Source organism: Oreochromis niloticus, linkage group LG4 (assembly GCF_001858045.2).
Source record: "Oreochromis niloticus isolate F11D_XX linkage group LG4, O_niloticus_UMD_NMBU, whole genome shotgun sequence".
Lineage (NCBI taxonomy): Eukaryota > Metazoa > Chordata > Actinopteri > Cichliformes > Cichlidae > Oreochromis > Oreochromis niloticus.
The window spans coordinates 33,663,596-33,690,201 of NC_031969.2; the positions used below are offsets into that span (position 1 = coordinate 33,663,596).

Genomic DNA, 26,606 nt, shown 5'->3' on the forward strand with positions numbered 1-26,606 from the left:
AAAACAAACAGGTTAATTTACGAGAATTCATTTAAAAATGGACGAACTTATAAAACAAGCTGTAAATTTAAGAGAAATTCATAAAGTGTCAACGCTACAAAAAAAACACAAATACAACAAAATCTCATTAATATCCGGTGATATAGAAATATGAAATGGAAACACTGCTTTCCTGAGATCAGTGTGAATGCACACTGACAGTTTGTGTGTGATGATGTTTGAGATGCTTCATTAAAATAAATAAAGAGAGGAGCACATGCGTGGGCTCTTCATGCCACCAGGAGCACATTAAAAGAACTTTCTTCATGTGGAGGACTATAAATACCTCCGAGTACACACACACACCACTGCACTTTACAGGAAGGGCCAGAGTCGGCTGAGGTCATTTAACATCTGTCAGACAATTCTCAGGATTTTTTATGCTGTGGTCAGTGCTATCCTCTATGCTGCTGCATGCTGGGGCAGCAGGATGAGGGTTGCAGACGCCAACAGACTGAATAAACTGATCCTCAAGGCCTGTAATGTTGTGGGGACGGAGCTGGACCTTAGGGTGGTGTTGGAGAGGCTGGTGCTGTCTAAGAGAAAGACAATGCTGGATAACACCACCTAGCCACAGGAGCACGTTCAGTGAGAAACTCAGATTACCCATAATCAGTGTTGGGCAAGTTACTTTGAAAAAGTAATTCAATTATAGTTACTAGTTACTTCTTCAAAAAAGTAACTGAGTTAGTAACTGAGTTACAATATTCTAAAAGTAATTAATTACTTGGAAAAGTAACTATTGCGTTACATTAAAAAAAACAAAGAACGTTTAACCCTCTGGCGTCCAGGGTATAATTGGCCATTTTTTTTTACTACTCTTGATTTTCTCTCCACATTTTACCTGTAAAAACTATTTGCTTTGCCTTGTTTGGGATCATTCTTTTCAGCGCAACCTCACGTGCCTGAACTTACAGTTATGTTTTCATTTTGTCATACTGTACAACCAGAATTGATCTAAAATCAGACAAAAAACATAAAATCAGAGTAGAAAAAGTTATATTTTTTACTGTAACAACCATAAACATGTTTAATGAATCATATTTCATAACTTCAAATGCAAATATTAATTGTCAATTTTAAAATCCTATGCAAAAGTTTTGCAAACAAAGTTAATTGCATCCATTTACCTTTTACCCTTTTTTAAAATAACCATTTCAAACTATTTACAGAACAATCAGCTGTTCTTCAATAAGATGCCACAAATTATTTGTGTCACTCCAAAAACACAATTCCTGTCCACTATAAAGGAGAACATCCCAGCCTGATACCTGCAGGTCTGACAGCAGCAGGTGTATCACTGCTGTTTCTACCTGGAGACAGCAGTCGCCTCATTGTTCTGACACACAACACAAGACTATCCACAACACTACACACTAACTACACAAGACAACACATTAACTACACACTCCAAACACGCTAAACGTCACAAATCTCTCACATCTCAAAACTCCCTCTCTCTCTCTCTCGCCGTCACTCCTAAAACTTCCCGTTTTGTTTTGTTTTTTGCTCATAAGCAGAGAGTGCTTGCTAGCGCTAACCTGGCGAAACTATTGAGGGAAAAACGCCGCGTATATCTTGTTTATCATGACTCTGGTTTTACGTGGCCTATGGACACAATTTAAAAACTGGCACCTTGTTGCTTTGTCTTTAAGTGGTCACGTGATTGACTTACCACGACTGTTAGATTTGTATTGTTTATTGTCATTTATGCTTAGAAATATTTACTCATATATGCTTAGAAGTATATAATCATTTGTAGATTGAAAGAATGTCTCATCCTAGGAGGTCTGTAACAACTCTGTGTAGCATGAAGAGGGGAGTGCGTTCACTCCTCTTCAGAGTGTTCTGGCATAGATCACACACCTCCTAGGAGAGGTCGTATCTTCTCTTGCTGATATATGGTATAGCAAACATACGTATATCTGTTTTAGGCTACGTGCCTTTTGTTTAGATGGACGGCTCTGGGGAGTCTTCCTGGGGTCACAGTTTGACCCCCACACACAGATACACACACACACACACAAGGTATTCTTTGTTCACATGCATACCTATGTTATATGTTAATGAACCTATGCATATTCATGTAACCACAATAAAAGAGCAGTGTTACGGGAGAGCGGACGAGAGCAACTGGGGTCAAGCGAAGGAACGGCGCCTGTCCAGTTCTCTCCCGTGCACGTGAAACATTAAGAATGTTGCCTACTCGTGTCTTGCTTGCTGTGTAATCACATTGCCTTCAACGTTCCAGCGAATAGGTTCAAGCTACAAACCTATCAACGACTCCTTTATTCTTCCTCAGTCAAACAGCAGCACTCGATTGTTTTGCCCCCTGAGCTCCAGGTGTTGTGCTAGACAGCGATCGTGATTACCGTCCGCGGGAGCGCGCAGCTGCTTAAAGCTGTAGCGTCCAGATTACTTACAGCTATTTCCTGCAGCTGATATAAGATGCGGTAAGCTGAACACAGCTTCAACCGTCTGTTTGTTGAAAAATAGTAACGGACCGCGTTTTCTTGTTAGTAACTGTAACGGCGTTGTAACGATAGGAATAGTAATTAGTTAGATTACTCGTTACTGAAAAAAGTAACACCGTTAGTAACGCCGTTATTCCCATCACTGCCCATAATGCACCACTGAATGACACAGGAAGTCATTCCTGCCTGTGGCCATCTCCCTGTACAACTCCTCCATCTAATGCACAGTACACACTGCAATAGTTACAGCATTTATTCTGTTTTTCGGAACATTTACTACTCTTAAACTTGGACTTTGTGTGGTGACGAAAAAAGTTTCCCACGTGTGGGAAATTTGCTTAGGGACAAATATTCTGATTCTATTGATTGTCGTGCATTAATCTGACACACCTGACTGAAGCACCCGGTTTTCCTTTAACCTTCAAGTAAACACAGCTGGAAGTCCAAGCATGACCCGAGGACAGTGATTAGACGATACCTGTACCCTGCTCCTCGTGCAGATCACTGTTCATCAAGATATCTGAGAGGTTTTTCATTCTTCCTGCACTAAATAAATGAATAAAAGTCGTTTTAGATGTTTCCACATGTCACAGCTTTTAGTTTCAAACGAGAGTCGTGTGTTTCGGTCACTGACTTCCTGTTTGTCTGTTCTTTGGAGTCATGTTCAGTTTTACACAAAGAGAAGAGACGTGGACACAAACCTGTGCACAGTCTTTTTAAACAACAACAAACACGAACACGTTAAAAAACAAACAGTTTGAATAAAACATGAATGATAGTTTTTTTTCTTCCTGAAAATAAATTTAAAAAACGTTTTTTCTTCTGGAGTGCTTCCTGCTGTTCAACATCTGTCCATCTGATCAGCTGATCAATACAGATCCCACTCTGATGAGAGCTGACAGGAAACAACATCAGTCCCAAGGATACAAGCATCACACTGAGGAACATGTGTTCTTATAAACGTGGATGTTTGGTCCCGCCGCCGCTCACTTCTTCTTGTTCTCTTTGCAGGCGACCACGTAGCGCTGGGCCACGTTGAGCGGTGGCGAGTAACCGTCAGGGTACGACGTGTCCTCAAACAACACCGAGTAATCGTCCTGAGGCTGTGCGCACACGCACGCACGCACACACACACACACACACACACACACACACACACTTTATTAACAGCTCTCAGTCACAGTTTTTGTCTCTGCGGCTGAAGCAGCTGCAGTTCCTCTGATGTCCACTAGAGGCTCCTATAATGAGTCAACCCCCACAGACTGTACAGAGAAGATGGAAGCAGTGTCTGTGACATCACCCAGTGGTTTTTGGCCCCCACCCTCCTCCAGGGTCAGAGCGCGGCGAGCTGCTGACCAGCTTTGGTTCTAAGTCACCGTCACTTCCGACGCCAAAAACCAACATCACAGGAACCAAAACACGAATGCCGAGACTTCAAAGTGTTTCGAAACCAGAGGATGACGTCACAGTGGCCACGTGCATCTTTTATCTACAGTCTATGCAGAAGCTATAATGAATCTGGAATAAAAGTTACACAGAATAAACTCATAGAGGATAAAACATGAAAAGACTTTTATTAATCGGCGTTCCCTGAGCCGAGGCTGACCTGTCACAGACGCGCCTGTCAAAATAAAACCGTAAGCGGCGGCGCGGCGAGCCTCACCCTGTGCGGCGGCGTGTGGATCAGCGCTCGGTAGAAGCAGGTGGTCTGAGGGTAAAGGGCCAGCACCAGCTGGTCCTTACTGAACAGCGCCTCAGGGTCAGTCTCCGGGTTGGCTTTCCACTGCGGCAGAGGGATGATCCGCCGTCTGCTCAGCGTGTGCCGCCTGCTCGCACAGAAGAAGAAGAAGAAGGAGGAGCAGATTTGTCACTTTCAGAGAACAAGCTGCTGAGATTCTCCCACAGAGCCCGGCACAGTTTACTCCTCTGTGACAAGATCAACACACGTTTCGCGGTCTGAAACATACGAGCCCCGCCCACAATCACTGCATTCATTAATGAGTCAGAGGCGTGGCAATCAGGTTTAAACCGTCCCATATAAACCAGCCTCTGATTTTAACGTCTGTACACTGATATGAATAACGATGGAAACTGAAAATGGAGGAAATTTCACCGTGAAAGTCAACGAAAAACAGGCGAAGGGACGAAAATCTGCAGCACGAGAACGACTGTAAGAAGAAAGCCGAAGAGGAAAAGGTGGAAAAAAACATTTAAGAAGAGCAAATAAAGAAAAGCAGGAGAAGGAAAACACCGAGAAGGGACAAAGAACCAGAGCAGATTTAAAATCCTATAAACGCTCGCTTCTCGCTAAAGCTGGGAGTCGTTCTCCGGCCTCGCTCACAAACTTGCTGCAGTCCGAGCTTTAACGTGAAAGCCGTTCACGCTGTTCCTGTCAGAGAACATAACGAAGCAGAACTCACTCTTTGCCCTCCTCGTCGATGTCGTCCACTTCGTACCTGCAGGGGGAGCAGAGGAGGCGTCAGAGGCTGACGATCGCATTACACCACGCAGGCGTCGCCACAAACGGTCACGTGTTCTTACTTGTTGGTGGAATGGTTGTAGCTGACCACCTCAGCCAGGATCCACTGCTCGTCGCCCTCCACGCTCTTCACCCTCGCCGCCACCTTGTCTCCCTGTTTGGCCACGTAGTCGCTGCTCGCAGGGGTCGCCCCGCACAGAGGAGGAGGGCTGGAGAGGGAGGAGTCACAGAGAGGACGCCACATCAGAAAGTCAGCCGGAGCACACCTGAGCATCGGGTACAAGCTACCAACAATAGCCGGTGCCGCTCGCTGCTCATGGCGGGAACAGAAGAGACACTCGGAGCGTAAACGTGACGTCCTCGTTGTTAAAGATAAGATGCCACCGTTTAACGTGATGGTGAAAGAAACGCATAAAAAGCCTGAAATAAAGACGTGACCTCACAGGAAGCCTGGGCGGGGACACAAAGTTGCTCTTTAACACCATCAGGTGTTTCCATGGCGTTGTGGGGACGTCACTAGTGCCTAATATCGTGGCCACCAGCGTTGGGGCAGTACCACCTACCTCTCCCCTGGCTTGCCGATCCACAGAGGAAGTGTCATGGCCGACTGCTGGAGGAGCGTCATGAGGACACCGCGCCTCATCGTCTTCCTGGGAGGGTCACTGTCGCTGTAAACGCCCGCCATCTTTGCAGCTGCAGACAGACAGACAGATGAGTTTTGTGTCACATGAAATAGGAAGATGTGAGAGGCGGAATACCGGACACGCACCGATCCGCCGCTCCTCCAGCAAAGACTTGATTTCTGCGATCTTATCGAGGGCGTGACGCAGAATGCTGACAGAAAAGACACAAGAGAAGAAGAAAAAGGTGATTTTCACCCTCTGATCATCCTCACACTCTTAGTAAAAATGTGAAAACGAACAGGCTAGAAACCCGACATGAACGGAAACTGGAGCTCAGATTGTTGGATCGCCTGTTCGTGCAGTGACCTCACAGCAGCCATATTACTGGTCACATGATGTCATTAAAAAGGCTCCAACAGCACAGAGTCTCAGTCTGTACTCAGAGGAAATTACTGCTTATTGTGCTTCAGTCATGGTGTTCATGCATCTGTCCCCCTTTATTTTTTCATTTTTATAACCTTTATTTAAACAAAACAGTAACAAGCTTGAGACTGGAAGTCTCCTGTATAGCGTATAAGTGACATCACCATGATCTTTAAGGGTTAAAGGTCATGCTCAGTGGCCTCTCACCTGCACTCCGCCTCAGCGTCTGCCTTGGCCGTGGTGTACAGCCCCCTCAGCTTGGTGCGGTAGTACGGAGAAGCTGCAGGAGACACACGTCCACGTTTAGGACCACAAGACAAATTCAGCACATGTGCTCAAAGCTGCTGACACTCACTCTTGTTCTCAGTCTGCATCCTCTCGTGTGTTTTCTGGATGTTGAGCAGGTTGTGTTCACTGCGTGACCTCTCCTCCTGAAGCAGGCCGAGTGCAGGTAATTAGGATGTGATCAAAGCTTGACCTGATCAATCACAAAGGAAGCGGATCAATACTAACCTGTGTCTGTTTGATGAGCTGGTGGAGCTCAGTGAGCAGCTCCGCAATCTTGGGGTCAGCGGACATGATTTAACCTGTGAGGATGTGGAGCATCAAACAGCAGCGCTTAGTTACAACACACAAAACCTCATTTAAAAAACTTCTACTTTAAGGCGGTTTAAATGACGGTGAACACTTCACAAACCACAAATAGTCTGAACATTTCGATCACCGCGGTCATAACATACTGGAGATAAAGTTCCGAATTAATACTCGTATGCAATATAACTGAAGTCATGCTCTATGTGTGCTGGATGTGGCCTGGAAAACACGGTATGTCTTAAATAAATGATTTCTGAACGGAGTTTGATGTAAAGTTCGCTACAGACAAAAACGGCTCGGAGATGCTTCGTAACGCTAAAAATTGAAATAAAGAAAAACATTAGCGATATATATTCAACTCAGATAGATCATTGATCGGAATAAGCGTCATATTTCCCTCAAAACCAGCCCCCAAACCTCCTCACCGAACCACTTTCTTCAATTATTTGCGCTCAACTCACGAACCGCAGGTACTGGCCTTCTGTTCTTCTTCTTTGGTGCTATTTGTGTGCAGCAGTTTCGGTGAACACACTGCCACCAGCTGGGCGGAGTGTGGTACTGCAGACACGGGGCGCTTAAAAACGTAAACATTTTGCTTTAAAAATTGTATTTCTTTTTCTTGTACTTATATGACTTTATTATACCCCTTTGTAGCCATTCATTATTTATCTGTAATTTATTTGTGTGCAGTTATTTTGTGGTTTTTTAAAGATTTTTCCAGCTCTATAGTGTTATTTTTTTGTGTACAAACATTTTGTCGCTTTCCCGTTACCTGTGCTGTTTACAGTTGCCTCTGTGGTAATCTAGTGTTTCCTTGGAGGAAATTTGTGATCCTTTGTCAAGATATACGCTGGGGTAAGAAGAAGGAGACAGAGTGAGTTTAAAAATGGAAATTTACAAGAAAGAAATATTTAAGAAATATAAAACAGAAAATGTGTGTGTGTGTTTTTGTGAACCTGCAACTATAATGTCACGAATTCCAGTTTCTTCTCTCCTAGCCTGACCCTGTATTTTGATTTATGTTTTTTTGATTTATGGTTTACCCCCGAGAGGAGGGGTAAACCTTCCACAGATCACCTTCATGTTAAAAACCTGAATTTTTTTTTAAAAAAACAGACCAGCTTGATACCAGGATTCACCATGGCTACGAGTAAATGAAGAGCAGAGCCTGGATTTTAACCCCTGGACTGAGAAATGTGAGTCATTGTGGACGACAAACAGGGGAAAAGTCATCGTTTCCAGTCTCATGATAAAGATGGAGTCCAGGATTCAGCCGTAAACTGAAGATAAAGATCAGATTCTGGTGGACGTGTGATCCATGTGTTTGATAACTGCACACGTTCACGCTCTGCAGCCTCCATTAAAAGCATCAACGCTTTTAGTTTCCTCGGGTTTGTCTCCATCACTGCGATTGATTACAGTGATAGACAGATGCAGTGATTGATCGCTGATCGGTATTTCTGGGTCTGAAGCTTCATTAAACTCTTATTCTTGCAGTGAATGTTTCAGAGGAACACGTGAGGTCCACACATCGATCACTGATCGATCATAAATACAGTTCATTAAGATTTCAGTGTGCGAGCAGATGAAGGCCTCTGATTGGTTCTTTGATATCAGCTCCATGAAAGAGGAATAAACTTGTTCCAGGCTGAGGACAGAGAGTCTGTCACCGCTTCTGAAGCAGGAAATCTGATTTCAGGTCTTCTCTAAACCTGCTGTCTGATAGCGTCCCTTTCAAAATAAAATCCTGCTGACTGTTGTTTTTCTGTTAGAAGAAATGGGTGGTTATCTCTCAGGTGAGAGGAGGAGGAGCCTGTTGTCGGGCGTGTGCTGCTGGTGTCATCCGACACTGAAACAACTCTACAGGTAAACATCCTGATAGTTAATCATTAACGTCTGTGGCGAGGTGACCCGTCACTCTGAGGTCAGAGCGCCGACGTGCAGGAGACACTCAAAGGAAAAGCGCCACAGATAAACACAGCGACTCTCTACCTGCAATCCAGCTGTTATTGGTTTTATTTATTGATCCCTGAAGCAGTCAGAAGGTCAGCACACACCTGACAGATAATGTGGAATTACAGGGATTATTTCACATAACCATCATCTTTATCATTGCATTAATTATCATTTCATCCAAGCATTTATTGAAGTTGCTGGCATTATGTTATAATTTGTATTACAGGTGTTATCATAATCAAATATTAACATGTTTATTACAGGTGCAGTTAGAACAACTTAAATTGTTGAGTTAAATCTATAATCATAAAAGCTTATATGCTGAGTATATTGTTACAGTAAAATAGTAGCTGAGCAAAGGCCTGAATGTATTCAGCTTTTTGTTGCATTTGAGTTTGCCTAGTAACAGGTGACAGAAGATGGGCCAAAGAGGAGGACAAGTCCATGGGGACCTCATCACCATATTTGGAAAAGGATGCCAGAAAGGGGAACTCTTGTCTCTGTAGTTATCTCTTAAAATTGATCATTGTCTGTAGAAGAGGCAAATAATGTTCTTAAGATGCAAATTATGTGCTTGTAAACGCATGAGGGGGCGTCATAATACCCTGATGTTATAAAAGCAATCTGAAGTGTATTTTTGGGTGGGGATTTACAACTGATGGTTTCCAGTGTACGTCTCCCCACGCTGCGTGTATTCATTAAAAATCAATTGTTTGATCGACCTCTTTTGGACCATCATTGTTTTACTCTCGTCCTCAATTTCGGACCCGTAACATTTGGTGCATTGGCCAGGGTTGAGGACATAGAGTTGGAGATTGAGACCGAGAGGGTCCGAGGCGCTCGAACGGGCAGACACGAGTCAGTGGTCGAAGTGAGTGGACATAAGCCGGCTTATTCAAAGGTAAGGCACTACCTGTTGAATTATTTCCAAACAGTGCTGGATTGGTTATGACAAAATTAAAAGTCTACTCACTGAAATTACTGATAAATGTCTGCTGTGATTTTGGTGAAAATCTCATGAGAATTGAAGTTGAAGTAATGATAATAAAACGTTGAAAATAAGTAAAGAGTAAAGAGAATAAGAGAAAATAAGTAAAGAGTAAAGAGAATAAGTGTATTTAAAGCAGTTGAACTGCAGACTGAATTTAGAGTTATAGGTTATTGGCGAAGAGTTTGTGACAGTCAAGTCTTAATTGAATATAAAGCCGGGCTTGGACATCAATAACATTGCTTGTGTAATTTTATGGGGTGTCTTCAAAAGTAATTAAATTTTTGTAGTACGGGATTCTGGGAATTCTGAGAAGTGCATTGTTCGGAGGTGACGCTCCAAATTTCCTGGCGACGGTCAGGATTTTCCTTGGGAAGGGATAGTCCGATTGGCAATCGTGGGCAACTGGGGACGGCCCAAAATAGCTACTGACTAGGTCAGTTTACCGTCCGGGGCGGTGGTTTGCACTTTTTTGGTCAATAGAAACCGGGTTTTGGGCGTGTAACTTTAACTTAAAACTTCGGGGAAGCCTGGGATGTGAAATGCCCCTAAATAGAGCTTTTCAGCAGGGGTTGAGTTGGTTGACGCTTTTAAATTGTGTTAGGGCATTAGATATGTGACCACGGTCCGGGGCCGATACTGGTTAATTGATCGCAAAAAACTTGGAGTTTGTCCCTTGGAGGGTTAAGTTAAAATTTCGTCTAAATTCGGTAGGTTATGCAATTTAAGGCCTTGTAAATATTAATTAATTTATCAGACGTCTCTGTGTTATAATTTCTATGTTTGTATATAGGCTCTGTCTGCCACGGGCACTGCAGCAGACTGGTATTATTTTTAGATTGTGTGTGTGTGTGAAAATGCAAATAAGGCAGCTGGAAGGTCCCTAGAGTTTTAGGAAGTTTAGATAGAGACCGTACACCTTGCTGAATGGCTGTGTTTAAGACGCTTATTACAATATTGTAAGTAAAGTTTTTATTTCTTGCCATGACTGTATGACTGTTTGCTGGGTTTTGAGATAGGATACATAAAATGTTGATACTTATGACCGTTATTTGGGGTTTGAAAACTGAAATTGACTTTGAAATAATTTCATTAATAAATATGTCTGTAAGTGATGTCTCTTTTGGTGTGTTCAAGTAAGATGTTTTAGGATTTTTAGATGGGTTTCGTTTCAGTTTGAGATAATATACACAGTTACATTTGGTGTTCCTAATGTATTGTTGACTTTGAGTGATACATATAGGTGTAAGTCGTTTGATGTTTGTTGGGCAAAGGAGGACTTTAGAAGATTGTAAGTGGTTTTTTAGTCCAATAACATATAAGTAGTTAGATTTGACAGACTTGTTTACATTTTGGCTTTATGTTAATATAGGTTGCAACGGGCACAGAGGAAACACAGCACAACATCTTAAGGGTTTAAAATAATAATAAATAAATGAATGAAGTTTCTTAAGGGCTCTTGTGTGTGTTTTTAGGGATAGTTTTTTGTGGGTTTTTAGGGGGAGTGTGTGTTTGTGTGTGTAAAACGGAGATAACATGAAAACAGAGGAATTAGAGACTAGAATGTCCTAGAAGGCAATAAAATGCAAATTAAGAAGCTGTGAACTGCTTAAACCACAGTTGGTTTCACAAGTACTGCTGCAAACATTGTTGAATGCGTGTGTTTAAGACACCATTTATGTTTATTAGAGGGTTATAAATAAAGTTTTGAGTTGCTGTAGTGGATGTATAGTAAGTGACTGAATTTTGATAGATGTATATATTTTGAGCCATAAAGGCTGGTGTGTTTTATTTTTCAGTTATGTGTGTGTGGTGAGAAGTTGTGTGTGAGACGATGAGAGGTTTCAGTCTTCTTTTTTCTTTTTTTGACTTGCTCTTTCTGATCATGGAAGGCATGTCCAAGATACTCGTATGAAAGCGTATTTTGAGTGATTTTAACTGTGTGAATGCTGTCAGTATTTGATTTGAATGTCTCTGAATGATTTGTCTGAGTGAGTGAAAAAGGGAGAAGTTTGAGAGAAAAGGCAGTGGGTGTGAGATGATTATGAAAGTATTGTGCGAATGATGTGACAAAAACTGACAAAAATGCAAAAACTTAGTATATTTAAAAGTGTGTGTGTGAGAAGAGGGTGTATTGTTTTTAGACCAAGACCTAGTAAAACTAAAAGAGGGTTTGTAGACTGTAAATATGAAAAAACAAGTGTTTGATTAATTTGTAGAAACAGGAAAGAGAAACAGGAAATACTGTGCTCCTGTGTGTGTAAGAGGAAGGTGTGTGTGTGACTGATGATGTCAGGGGAGCACCCAGAGAAATAGACAGAGTTAAATTCTAAGAAGATGAAGCAAATCGAGGTTTTAAGATAAAAAAATGAATATAATACTAATTGTATGCTCTAGTGTGTCAATACAGGTGGGCGTCTCTCAACGTTGGAACCTTGAGTTCAGCAGCAGAAAAGTAGATTAAAAGAATTGGGAGAATAAGCCAGTTTTTGGCTCGAAATTGTGCGGCTGGATCTCTCACTTTGTCCCTGAAGCGGAGAAGAAGTTCAAAGGACAGTTAATCGCCTGATGAAGACCGATAGAACATCGTGGACTTGAATACAGCAGGCAAACGACAGTGCCACTGATCCAGTAACACTGATGACGACTGACGACCAGCAGCAGCATGTAAGAGTAATGTAACATGTACTGTGAAAATACAGGCTGGGCAGTTGAACAGTGGGATAAAGAATTGTGGAAGAGCACTGGACATTGAGTGATATTTTGCCATGCTGGGACTTAATCTGAAAGAAAGACTGTAAAGAAACAGAGAAGAAACAGACTGTGTTTGCTGGAGCTTTGAAGCACGAACAGGACATTGTGCAGAGAGGACCAGTGAGAGATGAAGCTGGACGAGTTTGACTGCGAGAATATAGGATATAATTGGATTAAAAATTGAAACCTGAACTCATGAATTGTTTAGGGATGTCCACCATAGCATAACAAAGAGGTAAACATTAGAAAAGGTAAGAATAATGAAAGAAATAATTGTCATTACCTTAATGAATAGAAAACACACATATACAAATTGTTACATGTGAAAGTTTTTTTGAGACGAATCAGAAGTGAGATAGTTTGAATTTAAAAGCTCAGTGAAAACATGCATAAAGTGTTAAATATGAATACATGAAAATGCAATGAAAAGCACAAATAGGATGCAATGAAGATGCAGCTTACACTTAATTAAGATGATCACATTGCATGCAAGGAAGAACACGCTTACATGCATGGCATAATTGGTATTTCTGACCAGAGATAGAGAAATGGGTCATTTAAGCACTTGTGATAATAATGAAAATGTCTTAGTTTTGTTATTTTCAGGAGTAAAGCAGAACCGGATCAACTCTCCACTGCCGCAGTCGGAAGAAAATTATAGGTTGACATCACTGGATATGTTAAGGCAAGTTTCTGGTTGGATTGTTCACAGAATGATGTGTCCATGAACCTGAGAAGCAAGCCCTAACTCCTGGCTGAAGACTAGGAGTGCTTTTATTTAAGGTGGGAAATCAAAAATTTGGGTTAGTAATTCGGGAAAGAGAAAACTGACTGTTTAAGTGGAGAATTGTCAAGGAGTCTGAAATACTGCAAAGCAACATATGCAAAACCACACATATAAACAGAGAATGCATTAACCTTACAAAGACAAGCTCATGAAGATTAAGGCATAGAGATATTGATTAAATCTGGCTAAGAACACAAGCATATGCAATGAAGATCAGCTTGCTGCTTGTATGAGTGAGAGAATGGTGTGAATGTTTAATAAAATAGACTTAAAGCTTGAAGTCGAGGTTGACTCAGAGAAGTTAGATGACAGGGGAGTGAGCTATGGAAAAAACAAAAAAAACAAAAGAAAAGTGATTAAAACAGTTTTTATAAGAGTGACTTAGGAGTGCTCTTGCACTGATTGATCAAAGTAAGTGATTAGTATAGAAAGAAAATGAAAATAATTGAATAATATGATAAGTTTAAACATGTATTTCTCTTGTCAAGTTGGCTGTTGAGCTGTGAGTCACTATGCAAATTAGCTCGAGTGAGTGACGACAGAGGAGCTTGCTGTGTGTGTGTGATTGAGGCCTTAAAGGAGGGGTAGATTGTTCAGAGGTGCAAATTTGATTAGGAGGTTTATAAATTAGGGTTGACACATTGTTGTAAGGTGTTAGGCTGAATCTGAGTATGGTAAAGTGCTTAACCGGGGTTATTGTTGTGTACGAAATGGTGTAGCTTTTGGCGAGGTTTTCGGTGTGTTGAACGGGTGAAATTTAAGATGGTTTAAGATTTTCTGGGGCTGTTGTTTTTCATTTTAATAGAGGGAGTTTTGATAAACATGGACATGTCTAAAAGGGCCCATAGTTTTTGTAACAGTGCACTTAAAGAACCTGTCAGGTGATTTTGTTTTGTACTTTGATGAGCTAATAATCAGCTCTCTTTTTTCTCATTTTTGCTCTAAGCAGGCCTGGAAGAAAGTGAACTAACAGCGCTGACAAATTTCCGGATAAACAAATATGAGGTGACTTTTCCAGATTATAACTGGCTGAGGAAAGGCTACCTGTGGGGACCTGATCAGATTGAAAGTCCCTGTCTAAAAGATTGCTGCGAGCCAATCCAGACAAAACCATAAAGAACTATTTTCTAAAAAAAGAGAAAACAAAATAAAACAAATGAATGAGCTCATGTTGCTGAGAGTGAAGACTCTGATTATTTGCGAGGGAGTCCACACTATCAGCAAGACCTCATGTTAATGCATGTGAGTGAGTGTGTGACTGGACCAAGGTGGGGATGAATAAAATGTTGACAAGCCGGAGGAGTGGAAGACTTAATTCTGGGGATGCTGATGTTTGCTTGGAGGGAACTTTTGTTTTCTTTACTGGGGTTGGATTATGTTATTACATTATAAAAGCTAAATGCTAAAAGGGAAACATTTTTTGATATAACTCATGTTACCATTAACTGAAGAAACACATGATTGATAACTGTTCTGTTTTAAGTTTAGTCTTTGTTGTGACGCAGATTGGATCATGAAGGGGGAGAGTTGAGTATGAAATGTAAAGTACAGGTTTTGTTTCCAGGAAATTTCAAGGATCCAGACTTTTGCATGGAGCAAGGAGTTTGAGAAGATTTGACATGATGATTAAATTGATTTTATTCCTTAAACACAGGTTTACAGGCCTGGAGCAGATCTACCGGAGAGGAGGATTGCTGAGCTGTTCTGAGAGATGATATGACTAACCTTTTTCCTTTAATTTCTTAACCCCGGGTGATGCATTTTGAGTTTTTTGAGTTTTTATTTATTTGGACACATTTGGTGTGTCCAAAAAAAGGGGGAATTTAAGAGGTAATTTGAGATGGGTTCTAGGATCATTTTATGACTTTTGGGGTTGTTGATAATTTAGATATGGTAAAACTGAGGCAGAAATTGTTATTTTTAAATAAAGTTATTTTTAAAGTAAAATGAAGTGAATCCTGTTTAGAAGATAAAATGCCGGTGTTCATGAGAAGCTGTACACCAAATTTAAAGGGAAATTGTGGGACATTTTTGAATAAAAGATATGCTTTGGGGAAAACTAGTGAAGATTTTAGGAGTAGAAAATGTTTGATTTCTTTTTATTTCTAGAATAAGTGGTTATAATGCAGGCTTACACATACAGATATTACATAGAGTTATTTTATAGGGCAAAGGTGGAACACATGTTGCTTTGTTTCTGTTTAGCAACTACTGAGACGGGTGAAACAAAATGTTGTAAATAATGGAAACTTGTGTAACTGGCATTAACAGTAATTTTTGCATGTTAGGTATATGCTTGAAGCAAAAAGAGGTGTAAATCCTGATAGAAATTCTGAAGCGTGCTTTCTAGCGGAGAGTTAGGCTGACATGGGGATGGTGTATATTTTACCCGGGGTGTGTTTAATAAAACTAAAAGTATTGCTCACACACATAAAGAGTATTGAGATTAAGTAAAGTTAATAAAAAGGATAAAGCCCAGAACATGATATTGTGAACCAAGTTTGAATAATTAAAGGAACATTGGATGAACACAATAGATTAGTGAGGTGGAGCAGAGAGAGGCTTTTGTTTTCTATCTTTTACAGGAGAAGATTTCAGGACCACAGCGACTTAGGGGGGCGAGAATCCTGGAAGCCCCAGATCGAACGGAACCAACCAGAGAAAGGAGAAAAACAGAGCACAAAGACACCTAGTTGTTTATATTACAAAGAAGATCAAAAGCTCGTTAGACATAGGTTATAATGGAAGCATAAAAGGAGGGAGAGGAACTTTACATAACATAGAAATCCTGAAATAATCCGGATAGGCGCTACCCGTTAAAGGGGGCGAAGAAATCAGGCCTAAGTTTGAAAAATGAAATGGGTTAACTCGATAGAGGAGGTTTCCAAAGGTTGAGAAAATAATGTAGGACCTTTTATCAGGAGAAAGCTAATTGTATCTTTTACACTTTACAGTGTGTACCGAGGGAAGTCAGGAATAGTTTAAACTAGGATTGAAAAAATTAAACTAGGTGAAAAAAGGGGGTGTAGCAAGTAGATTTAGGGCAGCTCACAGCCTGGCGTAAACGCAAGGTGCCGTCACACAGCTTAAGTTATTTGTTTGATTTATTTTTTCCTTGTCGGAATGTCAGAAGAGGGAACGTGGGGATTCAGAAATTCTTTTATTCCTATTATATAATCTGGATTATTATGATTGCATTAAGAACATGTTTTACAGCATTGTTTATCAGTAATATTGTTTACAGGGTTCATATTGCATATTGAATATGTTTGTCATCACATTCATTCTATTCACAGGTTTAGTTCATTTTATACACAATGCATATCTGTGCTTGTTTAGAGTTGATGTTCTATCCAAGAGGGTTTTAAGCTTCACTGGTGAGAGTGTCCAGGTGATACATGTTGAGGGAAGATGAGAACATAGCAGGTTAATTGCATGCATGCTTACAATACACATAAATCTAGTAGCAGGCCTGAGCGAGGGCCCAAGAGTCTTCTGCTTCTTATTTGAGACCTGCGCCAATTTAGTTTACTTAGTGATTGATGACGAGGGTCCATTCCACTAGATTTCCACTAGAGAGGGACCCAGGAAAGGAGCAGAGACCACTTAAGCATGAAGTGTTTCCAAGTGGGAGCTGGGGTGTTATTACTGGACCACCTAGATGACATGAGGTTATTGTCTGATTTGCTGAGTCAGGGGACCGCTAGAGAGGGTCAGAGCGAAGGCGGTGGACCTGGGAATGGTGGTTTCGGGGCCCATGATGCCATTAATGGATCCAGAGGTGACAGAGTGGGTCGAGGAGTGACACAAGAAAATGGTGTAGTGACGTCTCGGGAAGAGACGTCAAAAGAGGGAATTGTGGAATTACAGGGATTATTTTACATAACCATCATCTTTATCATTGCATTAATTATCATTTCATCCAAGCATTTATTGAAGTTGCTGGCATTATGTTATAATTTGTATTACAGGTGTTATCATAATCAAATATTAACATGTTTATTACAGGTGCAGTTAGAACAACTTAAATTGTTGAGTTAAATCTATAATCATAAAAGCTTATATGCTGAGTATATTGTTACAGTAAAATAGTAGCTGAGCAAAGGCCTGAATGTATTCAGCTTTTTGTTGCATTTGAGTTTGCCTAGTAACAGGTGACAGAAGATGGGCCAAAGAGGAGGACAAGTCCATGGGGACCTCATCACCATATTTGGAAAAGGATGCCAGAAAGGGGAACTCTTGTCTCTGTAGTTATCTCTTAAAATTGATCATTGTCTGTAGAAGAGGCAAATAATGTTCTTAAGATGCAAATTATGTGCTTGTAAACGCATGAGGGGGCGTCATAATACCCTGATGTTATAAAAGCAATCTGAAGTGTATTTTTGGGTGGGGATTTACAACTGATGGTTTCCAGTGTACGTCTCCCCACGCTGCGTGTATTCATTAAAAATCAATTGTTTGATTGACCTCTTTTGGACCATCATTGTTTTACTCTCGTCCTCAATTTCGGACCCGTAACAATAACCAAAGTGACGCCCGTGAACAGCAAATATCAAGTGCAGAGTCAGCCTCAGGCAGAGCTGTGCTGTGTGCACCGATGGAAACCACAAGCAAACCTTTATTTAAGCTGTAAAATAACAAGTCCAAACTGTCCAAGCATGCGAACAGGCACATCCTTAAACTCTCAGAGGACTCGGCCATCATTGGTCCTCTGACTTCAGAGAGTCTCACCCTGGACTACAGTCCAACATCACGCACTCAGATACTGGAGGGAACAACAGAAACACCTTGGGCCGTCGCTGATGATGGTTTAGAGCTGGACACTGATGTGGAAGCAGAGATCAGGAGAAGCCACGACGCCTGTGCTTTTTCTGAAAGAAGAGAAATGACGTTTTTAACTTTTTTTGAATCAGTCTGAATATTTTCTGTCATCGATGGAAATGTTGGAACCAAACTAAATACTGTTTACGAGCAGCAGGCAGAGCGACAGGCCTGAGCTGCTGTGGATCCCCCGCACGAGTAACAGCACCAAAAACCTCTTTAGATCCTTTTATGTGCCATCTGAGCCGTCCCCGCACCGCTTTAGTGGTTTTTACACACTGTAGTGATTTTTTACTGCAGGATTACGTCTCATGATTTTGTATATTTGGTGTATTTTGGATGTGGAGTTCTTTCTGCTCTTTGTGGATCATTTCTCGACTGTCTGTAAAACAAGTTTCCAGTCAGGACTATGAAACGGCTGAATCCTGCACACAGGGAGACACAGGTGATAAGAATCAAGGCCAGGAGAGACTACCAAAATAAAACAGGAAGTGAGCAGCAATAACTACACATGTGGGAAGTGACAAAAGAGGAAGAGACAGGAAGCACCGAGGTGAAAATATTCGGGGTCGCTCCATTTCTTCTCGACCGTCTTCAGTTTGAACAAAAATGTTACGGTCCAAAGTTTGAGCAGTTATAATGAGCACTGTGAAATTTTAGCTTCATACATCAAACACATGATGTATTTATATTTACAGTGATAACTGAGACTTTGTTAAATGTCTTCATGTTTTGTTTCTTTGTTTAATTTAACCTGAATTATGAAAGGACAGAAGGTCAAACACTGGCAGGTATGTAGAGCACGTCTGCTCATTTATAATTGGACGTTCTTCTGGAAACTCCAGTTGTTGTTTTTCTTTGGAAAAGACAAGATTTCTGTTTCTGTGGTACAACCTGTCATATTTGTTCAATCTGGCATGAAAGTTGCATAAAAATGTTTTTTCTTCACTTTTGTGGAGAAGGTTCGAGGTTACTTTATTTACACCTGTAGGTAAATTTGCTTTACTGAAAAATGTGTTTGGCAACACACACCTGTTTTGGTAATTAGACGAGATGAATCAAATCAAAAAACAGTTCTTATTAAGTTCAGTGATGGCAGTTCACCCCATAGAGGGGTTACCCTGTGACTCACCTGTCAGACGCCTGGACCATCTCACTATGTGACTCAGTGCATTTTTCTCTGTGGCAGAGGTCTGACTGAACCATGCCACCAAACAAAGAGATAAAAATAAATTAGAATTCCTCGGTCAGTGTGGAAATGAGCAAGTTCCCTTTGGCAGTGAGGGTGCCGGTGACCCTCTGTGCTTCTTTCTCGCTCCATCTCTGTGGCCTAAAGTCAGAAACCATGTCTTTGTTTTAGATATGTTCAACTGAAGGTAAGAGACTGAGTTCTTTTGCACCAGTGGTGGGCAGTAACATGTAATCTGATTACTTTTTCAAGTAACAAGTAAAGTAAGGGATTAAGATTGCAAAAAAGTAATTAGATTACCATTACTTTCGCGTTATTAAACCGTGATTTTGTTTGTGAGAGTGTCTCATGACAATGATGTGCGAGTGTGTGCGATGTCTGTGGCAGCAACAGACGTGTGCAGATCAACCGTGGATAACATGGAGTGATGGAGAGAGTACGACCATGCAGCGTTTAAAGCGTGGAAGTAATCACATTACTTTGAGTTTGATTCTGTAAAAACTGACAAAAACATCAGCGTCTGCTGTTCACTCTGCGTGGGAAGAAAACTTCTTTCTACAGCAAAGAATTAAACTTCAACTTTGAGCAGCGAGCACGCCGCCACGGGAATGTGACACTCACAGAGAAACCCCCGGATCCTCCCACTGACATGACCGCTGTGGGCAAACCTCCACCCGCCCCACTCCTGCTAAACAGGTGACAATAGATTTAAGAGCGACAGGACTCAGAGCTGCTGAATCTTTGATTTTATTTATTTCCTGCTGTGTTTTACTTGCATCTATTTGAAAGAGTGTAAACACAAAACAATATTTATTATTTTTATATGCTGGGATATGCAGGAAATAGGTTTAAATGTTAAAGTCAAAGACTGATGGATATAATTTAATTCATGCTTAATTCATTGTGCATAAAGATGAAAACAAATAAAACAATTTATAAAAAGAGACTTTTTCATTTGGTTACATTTTATATGATGGATTATGCAGAAAAAATAAATTTGGGCTGAAACGTCTGTTGCTTTATTACGAATTCAGGTTGTGTATCATGTTTTAAAAAGTAATTAAGTAACTAATTACTTTTGAAAATAAGTAAACAGTAAAGTAATGGGATTACTTTCATATGAACTGTATGAGAGTCTTTTAGACGTCGCTGAGTTTGTTTCAGTTTGTGTTTCACTTCCAAACATCCAAAAATCAGAAGAACTAAAACATTCAAAGTGTCTGAAAAATCTCTGTCTGAATTAAAACTGTTCAATCATTTCATGTTAAAATGATTCTGCATGCTTTATTTTACATACATGGAATTCTATTATGACACGTTAAGTAATCATCACTGTTCGTCTTTTGCACTGTACATTTTTCATATTTAACCCGTCAGTACAAACTTTGGGCCCTGACTTTAGTAAATCAGAGGTGGCTAAGGCTGTGCTGGTTTGAGACGGATAAAAACTGGAAACACTGGTTCAAAGAAGCAGCACTGTGATGGAGGCCAGCTGTAAAAATACTAAAACTCAGAAAAACCAAAATGATTCGCGTGCACGAGAGGACGCACGTGCACCCTAAACCCTCAACATGTCCAACGATCAGTGACCTCGGCCTCTCAGGTGAATGAAATAAATAAATGAAACAATTTCAGGAGATTTAAAAGGAAATGTTTACAGCTGTGTTAGTGCGTGTAACGTGCAGTAAAAGGATTCATGAAGATGAAAACACCTGAGCAAGTTTTCAGCCGCAGTTAATGTTTACCTGCTGATATCAGCTGATATCTGTGACCTGTGTGTTCAGTGGGAGCGCGACACGCCTCGCACATGTGACTGCGCACACGTCTGCAGCAAAGAAAACATCCTGAGCTCAGATCCTGCAGATTACACACTCGGTTTAAAACGTGTAAACATGCAGCCGTGACTTAGAGCTGCGACATAAACATGATAAAAGGTTGATTTCATGAAAAAAGTCAGTTATTCATGAAATATTTCAAACTGTGAGATAAACAGTCAAACGTGAGGAGAGAAAGTACAGAAACAGAAGTTTCCCTGATTCAGCAGAATAACGAGATTTCAGCTCGACGTCAAAACGTCAAAAAATCATGTTTCACTGAGTCGGAGCTGCAGCATGAAGACATGATCGTCCACAGTTTGCTGCTAAAAACACAAAATCATCATCGGAAAGATTCGACTTCCTGAGTCAGAAAAGATACAAATAAATTTATAAGATAAAAAATAAAACTTATGAATGATAAACAAACACGTGTGATGGGTTTAAATCTAAAAAGCAGAAAATTCAATTCAAGGTTTAAAAGTTGTGTGTGTGTCTGTGTGTGTGTGTCTGCGTGTGTCTGTGTCTGTGTGTGTCTGTGTGTGTGTGTCTGTGTGTGTGTGTGTGTGTCTGTGTGTGTGTGTGTCTGTGTGTGTGTGTCTGTGTGTGTGTGTCTCTGTGTGTGTGTGTGTGTGTGTGTGTCTGCGTGTGTCTGTGTCTGTGTGTGTCTGTGTGTGTGTGTCTGCGTGTGTCTGTGTCTGTGTGTGTCTGTGTGTGTGTGTCTGTGTGTGTGTGTCTGCGTGTGTCTGTGTCTGTGTGTGTCTGTGTGTGTGTGTGTGTGTCTGTGTGTGTGTGTGTGTGTGTGTGTGTGTGTGTGTGTCTGTGTGTGTGTGTCTGCGTGTGTCTGTGTCTGTGTGTGTCTGTGTGTGTGTGTCTGTGTGTGTGTGTGTGTGTCTGTGTGTGTGTGTGTGTGTGTGTGTGTCTGTGTGTGTGTGTCTGCGTGTGTCTGTGTCTGTGTGTCTGTGTGTGTGTGTCTGCGTGTGTCTGTGTGTCTGTGTGTGTGTGTCTGTGTGTGTGTGTCTGTCTGTGTGTGTCTGTGTGTGTGTGTCTGTGTGTGTGTCTGTGTGTGTCTGTGTCTGTGTGTGTGTGTCTGTGTGTGTGTGTGTGTCTGTGTGTGTGTGTCTGTGTGTGTCTGTGTGTGTGTGTGTGTGTGTGTCTGTGTGTGTCTGTGTCTGTGTGTGTGTGTCTGTGTGTGTCTGTGTGTGTGTGTCTGTGTGTGTCTGTGTCTGTGTGTGTCTGTGTCTGTGTGTGTGTGTGTGTCTGTGTGTGTCTGTGTCTGTGTGTGTCTGTGTGTGTCTGTGTCTGTGTGTGTCTGTGTCTGTGTGTGTGTCTGTGTGTGTCTGTGTCTGTGTGTGTCTGTGTGTGTCTGTGTCTGTGTGTGTGTGTCTGTGTGTGTCTGTGTGTGTGTGTGTCTGTGTCTGTGTGTGTCTGTGTCTGTGTGTCAGGAGGTCATGTTTACGACACGCCATGACTCAGGAAAACGTTCCTGCAGTCTCACATCCTCCTCTGCAGCCGGCTCAGTCACGTCGCTCACGAGGAGTCTGAGAAGCCTCCTCCCGACTCCTCCCGACTCCTCCTGACTCCTCCTGCTGCTGTTTACAGCACAAACCACCTGAAACAGCTTCAGTTGCTCAGAAAGTGACACCTGTGCTGAGCTGAAGTGTTTTACAGCCCAAATGTAAAAATGTCCTGACTCTCAAACACGAGCAGACAACAAAGCGCTCGTTCTTCTGTTTGTTCCTCTGAGACGCTCAGTCCAAAGTTTGTTCCACACAGATTAGATAACTCAGTTTAAATGTGAACACAAGGACACAAAGCTAATATATGCAGTAACTGCAGCGGCCCTTTCATGCTGCTTTGAATCCTTCAGCAGCGTCTTCAGTTTTCGCTGCATGTTTTTCCAAAAAAGTAAGTATTTAAACTGATATGAAAAACAAAAGTGGAAACGGTTACAATCATGTCTGAAAGGATGTCTGAGTGATGAGAGTGATGAGAGGAAACAAACCGAAAAGCCAGGCTCCAAAAGTCACAGTGAAGCTTCTGGAGATGAGCCTCGGTCACATTAATGGAAACATTTCTGCAGGATGACTCTGATCTGCTGTCACGGCCTGCAGTGCAGTTGGAGCAGCGTTAGATAAACACCATGAACCAGGTCAGGGTCATGTGACCACAGCAGCTGCTGATAACCAAGGAAAACAGACCCGGGATCATCTGCGGGAACCAAGGTCGGGTCTCACAGTGAGTCACAGGACCAGAGTCCACGTACACAGGTGTCACAGGCATGTGATGAAGATAACACAAGCTTCATGGTCAAAAACAGGACAGGTTAAGGAAAGTTAGGATACCTTGGTGGGTACATAAAAAGTACCAAAACAAGAGTATACAGTCAAATAAGTTTAAATTAGCTGTAAAAACCAACGAGAGCTAATAACTATGTAAACAAAGGTTTAAAACTATGAGAAGAAATACTGAATGTGACTTTGAATAAATAAAATGTAGAAATATGAGATAAAAAGTTGTGTATTCAACACAAAGAGTGTGTTCTTAATCTTGTTATGCAGAGGCTGCAGCTCTGTGGCTGATGCAACATTAGTGCAGAGGAAAGAGGAGCCCTGCAGGAGGAGTCAGGAGGAGGAGGAGGAGGAGGTGCATGCTTCTCATATATAAACAAACACAGAAAGACGAAAAACAGACAAACCTGCGAACACTGAGGCTTACTACGCAGACGCAAAGATCTCTGACAAACTTCTAGAAAAACAAACATGAGTCACGTCGACGTGAAAAACATGAAGCCCACCAAGTTTGAGGACGAGTACTACGACGAGTACGAGTACTATAACCTGACGGATAAATACGCAGGTGAGCTACCCTGTCCTGGTTCCGTCCGGTTCGTGTTCCGGGCCCGGAAAACTCACTGCTTTAGTTTTTCTGTTGCAGAAGGTTCGGCTCGGAAGGGCAGGACAAAGAAGGAGGCCAGCGACAACACCAACAGACACAACCCCGCAGGACATGAGCGCAAGATCGTGGAGAAGCTCCAGAACAGCGAGAAGAAAGCCAAGGAGTGAATACTGAGGTAAACCCTGGAAAACCGTGTTTGTGTGTCAGTGACTGTGCGCCGAAGTAAAGTAGGAATGCAGTTTCAGCCAGAGCAAAGTCGTCTGACTCACACGAGTCCGTTTGCACTGACAGAGGCCATAAACACTTAAAAACGGGCAGATTTCTGAACGCTGTCTGGTCTGTGGCTATTTGGAACGCTGGAACAGGGCAAACGTGACGCCAGACGCGCCGCGTGCAGAACTTCCTTTACGATTGTTTGAATTTAAGCCTCTCCCGCAGCGGTTTTTGCTGCCACACTTTGATTTTACAGCCCTCAGAAAAGAGTCCAAAGTTTCTTTTTATATCGAGTCCTGCGCCGAATTTTACACAGCGTGTTTCCTGTGTAGGAGGTCCAGTTTGAATCTTTGTTCTCGGTTTCTTTGCTCGAGGATCGGTCTGAATCTGAAATCGGCGATTTTTAAACGAATGTTTGGAACACAGCATACTGAACCACATCAAGCATTTTCCTAAACTGCGCTTGCTCCACAGTTATTAACAATAATTAACTGTTAATTAACAGCTGAATTTAAAGCCAGCTGTTCTTGTTACTGTTAAGGTTGAATAGTAGTGACGTCATGAGTGAAAAGACAGCTTAGCTGTTGTTTTAGCTATAATATTTGTCATATATTTCCCGTAGAATATGAATTCCCTCAGAACAAAACTGTTTATTAACTCCTGCCGCTCGCCTCCTGCACGTCATCACCAGGTTCATAGTTTGAATGGGCAGATATCCAGTAGAGGTTTGGTGCAGAGGGCAGAGGCTAACAGTTTGTACACTTTTACAATCCTCCTCCTGCTCTTCCTCTCCTTCTTTGCCCCACCCCACCCCAAGCCTTCTCCATCCTCCTTCTTTTCCACATCCCTGTTCGTCTTCTTCATGTTCTCCCTTGTCCTCTTCCTCCTCCTGCCTCCTCATCTCTTTTCTTCTTACGTGCCCTCCTGGTGGCCTGTGCAGGTACTGCAAGTCAATTAGAAATGATACAGTTCTTACATCATTTTTAAGCTTTATTATGATTTAATCCTACAGGATAAACTCGTATATGTAGCTGACAGATCACGTAATGAAACTGTAGATGAAGAAAACATTATGGAAAAGTTTAATTTTGGATTTTAAAGCTTTTTTTAAAAAGATTTTTAACACATGGTGCTGCTGGTGGTAAATAGATGCTTGAACTCCTCGTGTTTATGTCTTTTAATTAATTATTTGATATTTTTCTTTTCTACTTCAGGGAATCTCGGACGGCTCATCCCGGAAACCGACCATGGCGTCCTTGGCAACAGAACGACACGTGCAGATGGCAGGAGCGTCTGAGCTCCGATGGGCCCGCAGGTGTTGGAGAGCTCTCACCTGAGGCGGCGTGCCCCTGGGTCCCTGCTCGGACCGCGACCGCGCACCGAGACTGCGGTGGCGGCAAATGGCTCATTCTTAAGGATGTTTTTTAAAACTTGTTTTTACGATTAAAGACTTATTAAACTGAAATGAGAGTGTTCATTTTTTCTTCCTTTTAGGCCTCAGTGAAAAAACACAGCCTGTATGTAAAAGATGGATGTAGTGAGGTGCCAGGAAAGAGAGCCTGGAAAGTTCAGACATTGATGTTTAAACACCAGACATTGGTGCCAGCGTTCCTCCCTGTCCAGGATGTGTACATCCTCATCGTTGAAAGAGTGTCCACTGGCCTGTAGGTGTAAATAGACTGCAGAGTCCTGGCCTGATGAGGTAGCTCTTCTGTGTTGTAGCCAGAGGTTGTTTGGTTTCCCCGATGTATACATCCTGGCAATCCTCCTGCACTTAACAGCGTACACTATGTTACTCTGTTTGTGTCGGGGGACCCGATCCTTGGGGTGGACCAGTTTTTGGCGCAGCGTATTTTGGGGTTTAAAAGCCACAGAGACCCGGTGTTTAGAAAAAATGCGTCTCAACTGTTCCGATACTCCTGACACATATGGGATCACTACAGGTTTTCGCCTGGGCAGCGGTTGTCCTTCTCTCCTGGATCGGCTGGAGCTTTCTTTAGGTGCCTTCTCGCTTTGACAAAAGTCCAGCTGGGATAACCACATTTACTCAGGGCCTTCTTGATGTGCTGTCCTTCTGCCTCTCTGGCCGCTGTGTCAGTGGGGATGGTGTTCGCTCTGTGTTGTAGCGTCCTGATGACACCCAGTTTTAGATAATACAAAAACTTACTACATGATGAATAATCAGATGTCTTAAAAAGAAGACATACTAAGTTTTTCTTTTGAAGAACTGTTGAACAAACGCTGTGAAGAGAAGAATAATAACTCTGTGCAGACCTGCCTTTAAATAAAACATCATTCTGCAGGTTTATTTGAACTCACACCTTGTGGAAAATTCATCAAATCAAAAACAGCCCAGTTTCAAAGAAATAAAACTTTTTAAAATAAAAAGAATAATCTGAACTGTTTGTATGTAATTATGACTTCAGTCCATTTCATCATCTCCTGTTCTTCCATCACGCTGCAGGCAGCAATCAGCCGTCCTGAGCGTGACGTAAACCTTCATCAGGGTCAGAAACATAGATATTTATTTTAAAATAAGAGCATATTAAATGAT

At 41.7% G+C, this 26,606-nt stretch overlaps 2 protein-coding genes and 1 long non-coding RNA gene across 5 annotated transcripts; 1 reads left to right on the forward strand and 2 right to left on the reverse strand.

The window, feature by feature from the left end:
* Nucleotides 1–3,203: 3,203 nt before the first annotated feature.
* On the reverse strand, nucleotides 3,204–7,201 carry sgf29 (SAGA complex associated factor 29). Of its 3 annotated transcripts, none has more exons than XM_003442558.5 (10): nucleotides 7,058–7,201; nucleotides 6,552–6,625; nucleotides 6,394–6,469; nucleotides 6,246–6,318; nucleotides 5,762–5,826; nucleotides 5,556–5,685; nucleotides 5,055–5,201; nucleotides 4,934–4,969; nucleotides 4,177–4,339; nucleotides 3,204–3,616 (listed from the first exon to the last, which is right to left on the reverse strand). In XM_003442558.5, the coding sequence occupies exons 2-10, from the start codon at nucleotides 6,615–6,617 to the stop codon at nucleotides 3,500–3,502; spliced, it is 873 nt and encodes a 290-aa protein (XP_003442606.1). In that variant the 5' UTR covers nucleotides 6,618–6,625; nucleotides 7,058–7,201; the 3' UTR covers nucleotides 3,204–3,499. The 3 variants fall into 3 exon arrangements, with proteins under 3 accessions (XP_003442606.1, XP_025762272.1, XP_013125312.1); XM_025906487.1 differs by having other exon boundaries at nucleotides 3,491–3,616; nucleotides 4,120–4,339; XM_013269858.3 differs by lacking the exon at nucleotides 3,204–3,616 and adding an exon at nucleotides 3,623–4,031 and having other exon boundaries at nucleotides 4,120–4,339.
* Nucleotides 7,202–17,790: 10,589 nt separating this feature from the next.
* On the reverse strand, nucleotides 17,791–21,424 carry LOC112846638 (uncharacterized). The gene is made up of 2 exons (XR_003219739.1): nucleotides 20,873–21,424; nucleotides 17,791–17,988 (listed from the first exon to the last, which is right to left on the reverse strand). It is a non-coding gene; the product is annotated as an uncharacterized LOC112846638 (long non-coding RNA).
* A 2,197-nt stretch (nucleotides 21,425–23,621) lies between these two features.
* Nucleotides 23,622–25,384, forward strand: nupr1b (nuclear protein 1b). The gene is made up of 3 exons (XM_013269859.3): nucleotides 23,622–23,800; nucleotides 23,879–24,014; nucleotides 25,267–25,384. Exons 1-2 carry the CDS (start codon nucleotides 23,704–23,706, stop codon nucleotides 24,004–24,006), a joined length of 225 nt encoding a protein of 74 aa, XP_013125313.1. The 5' UTR covers nucleotides 23,622–23,703; the 3' UTR covers nucleotides 24,007–24,014; nucleotides 25,267–25,384.
* The last annotated feature ends 1,222 nt before the right edge of the window (nucleotides 25,385–26,606 follow it).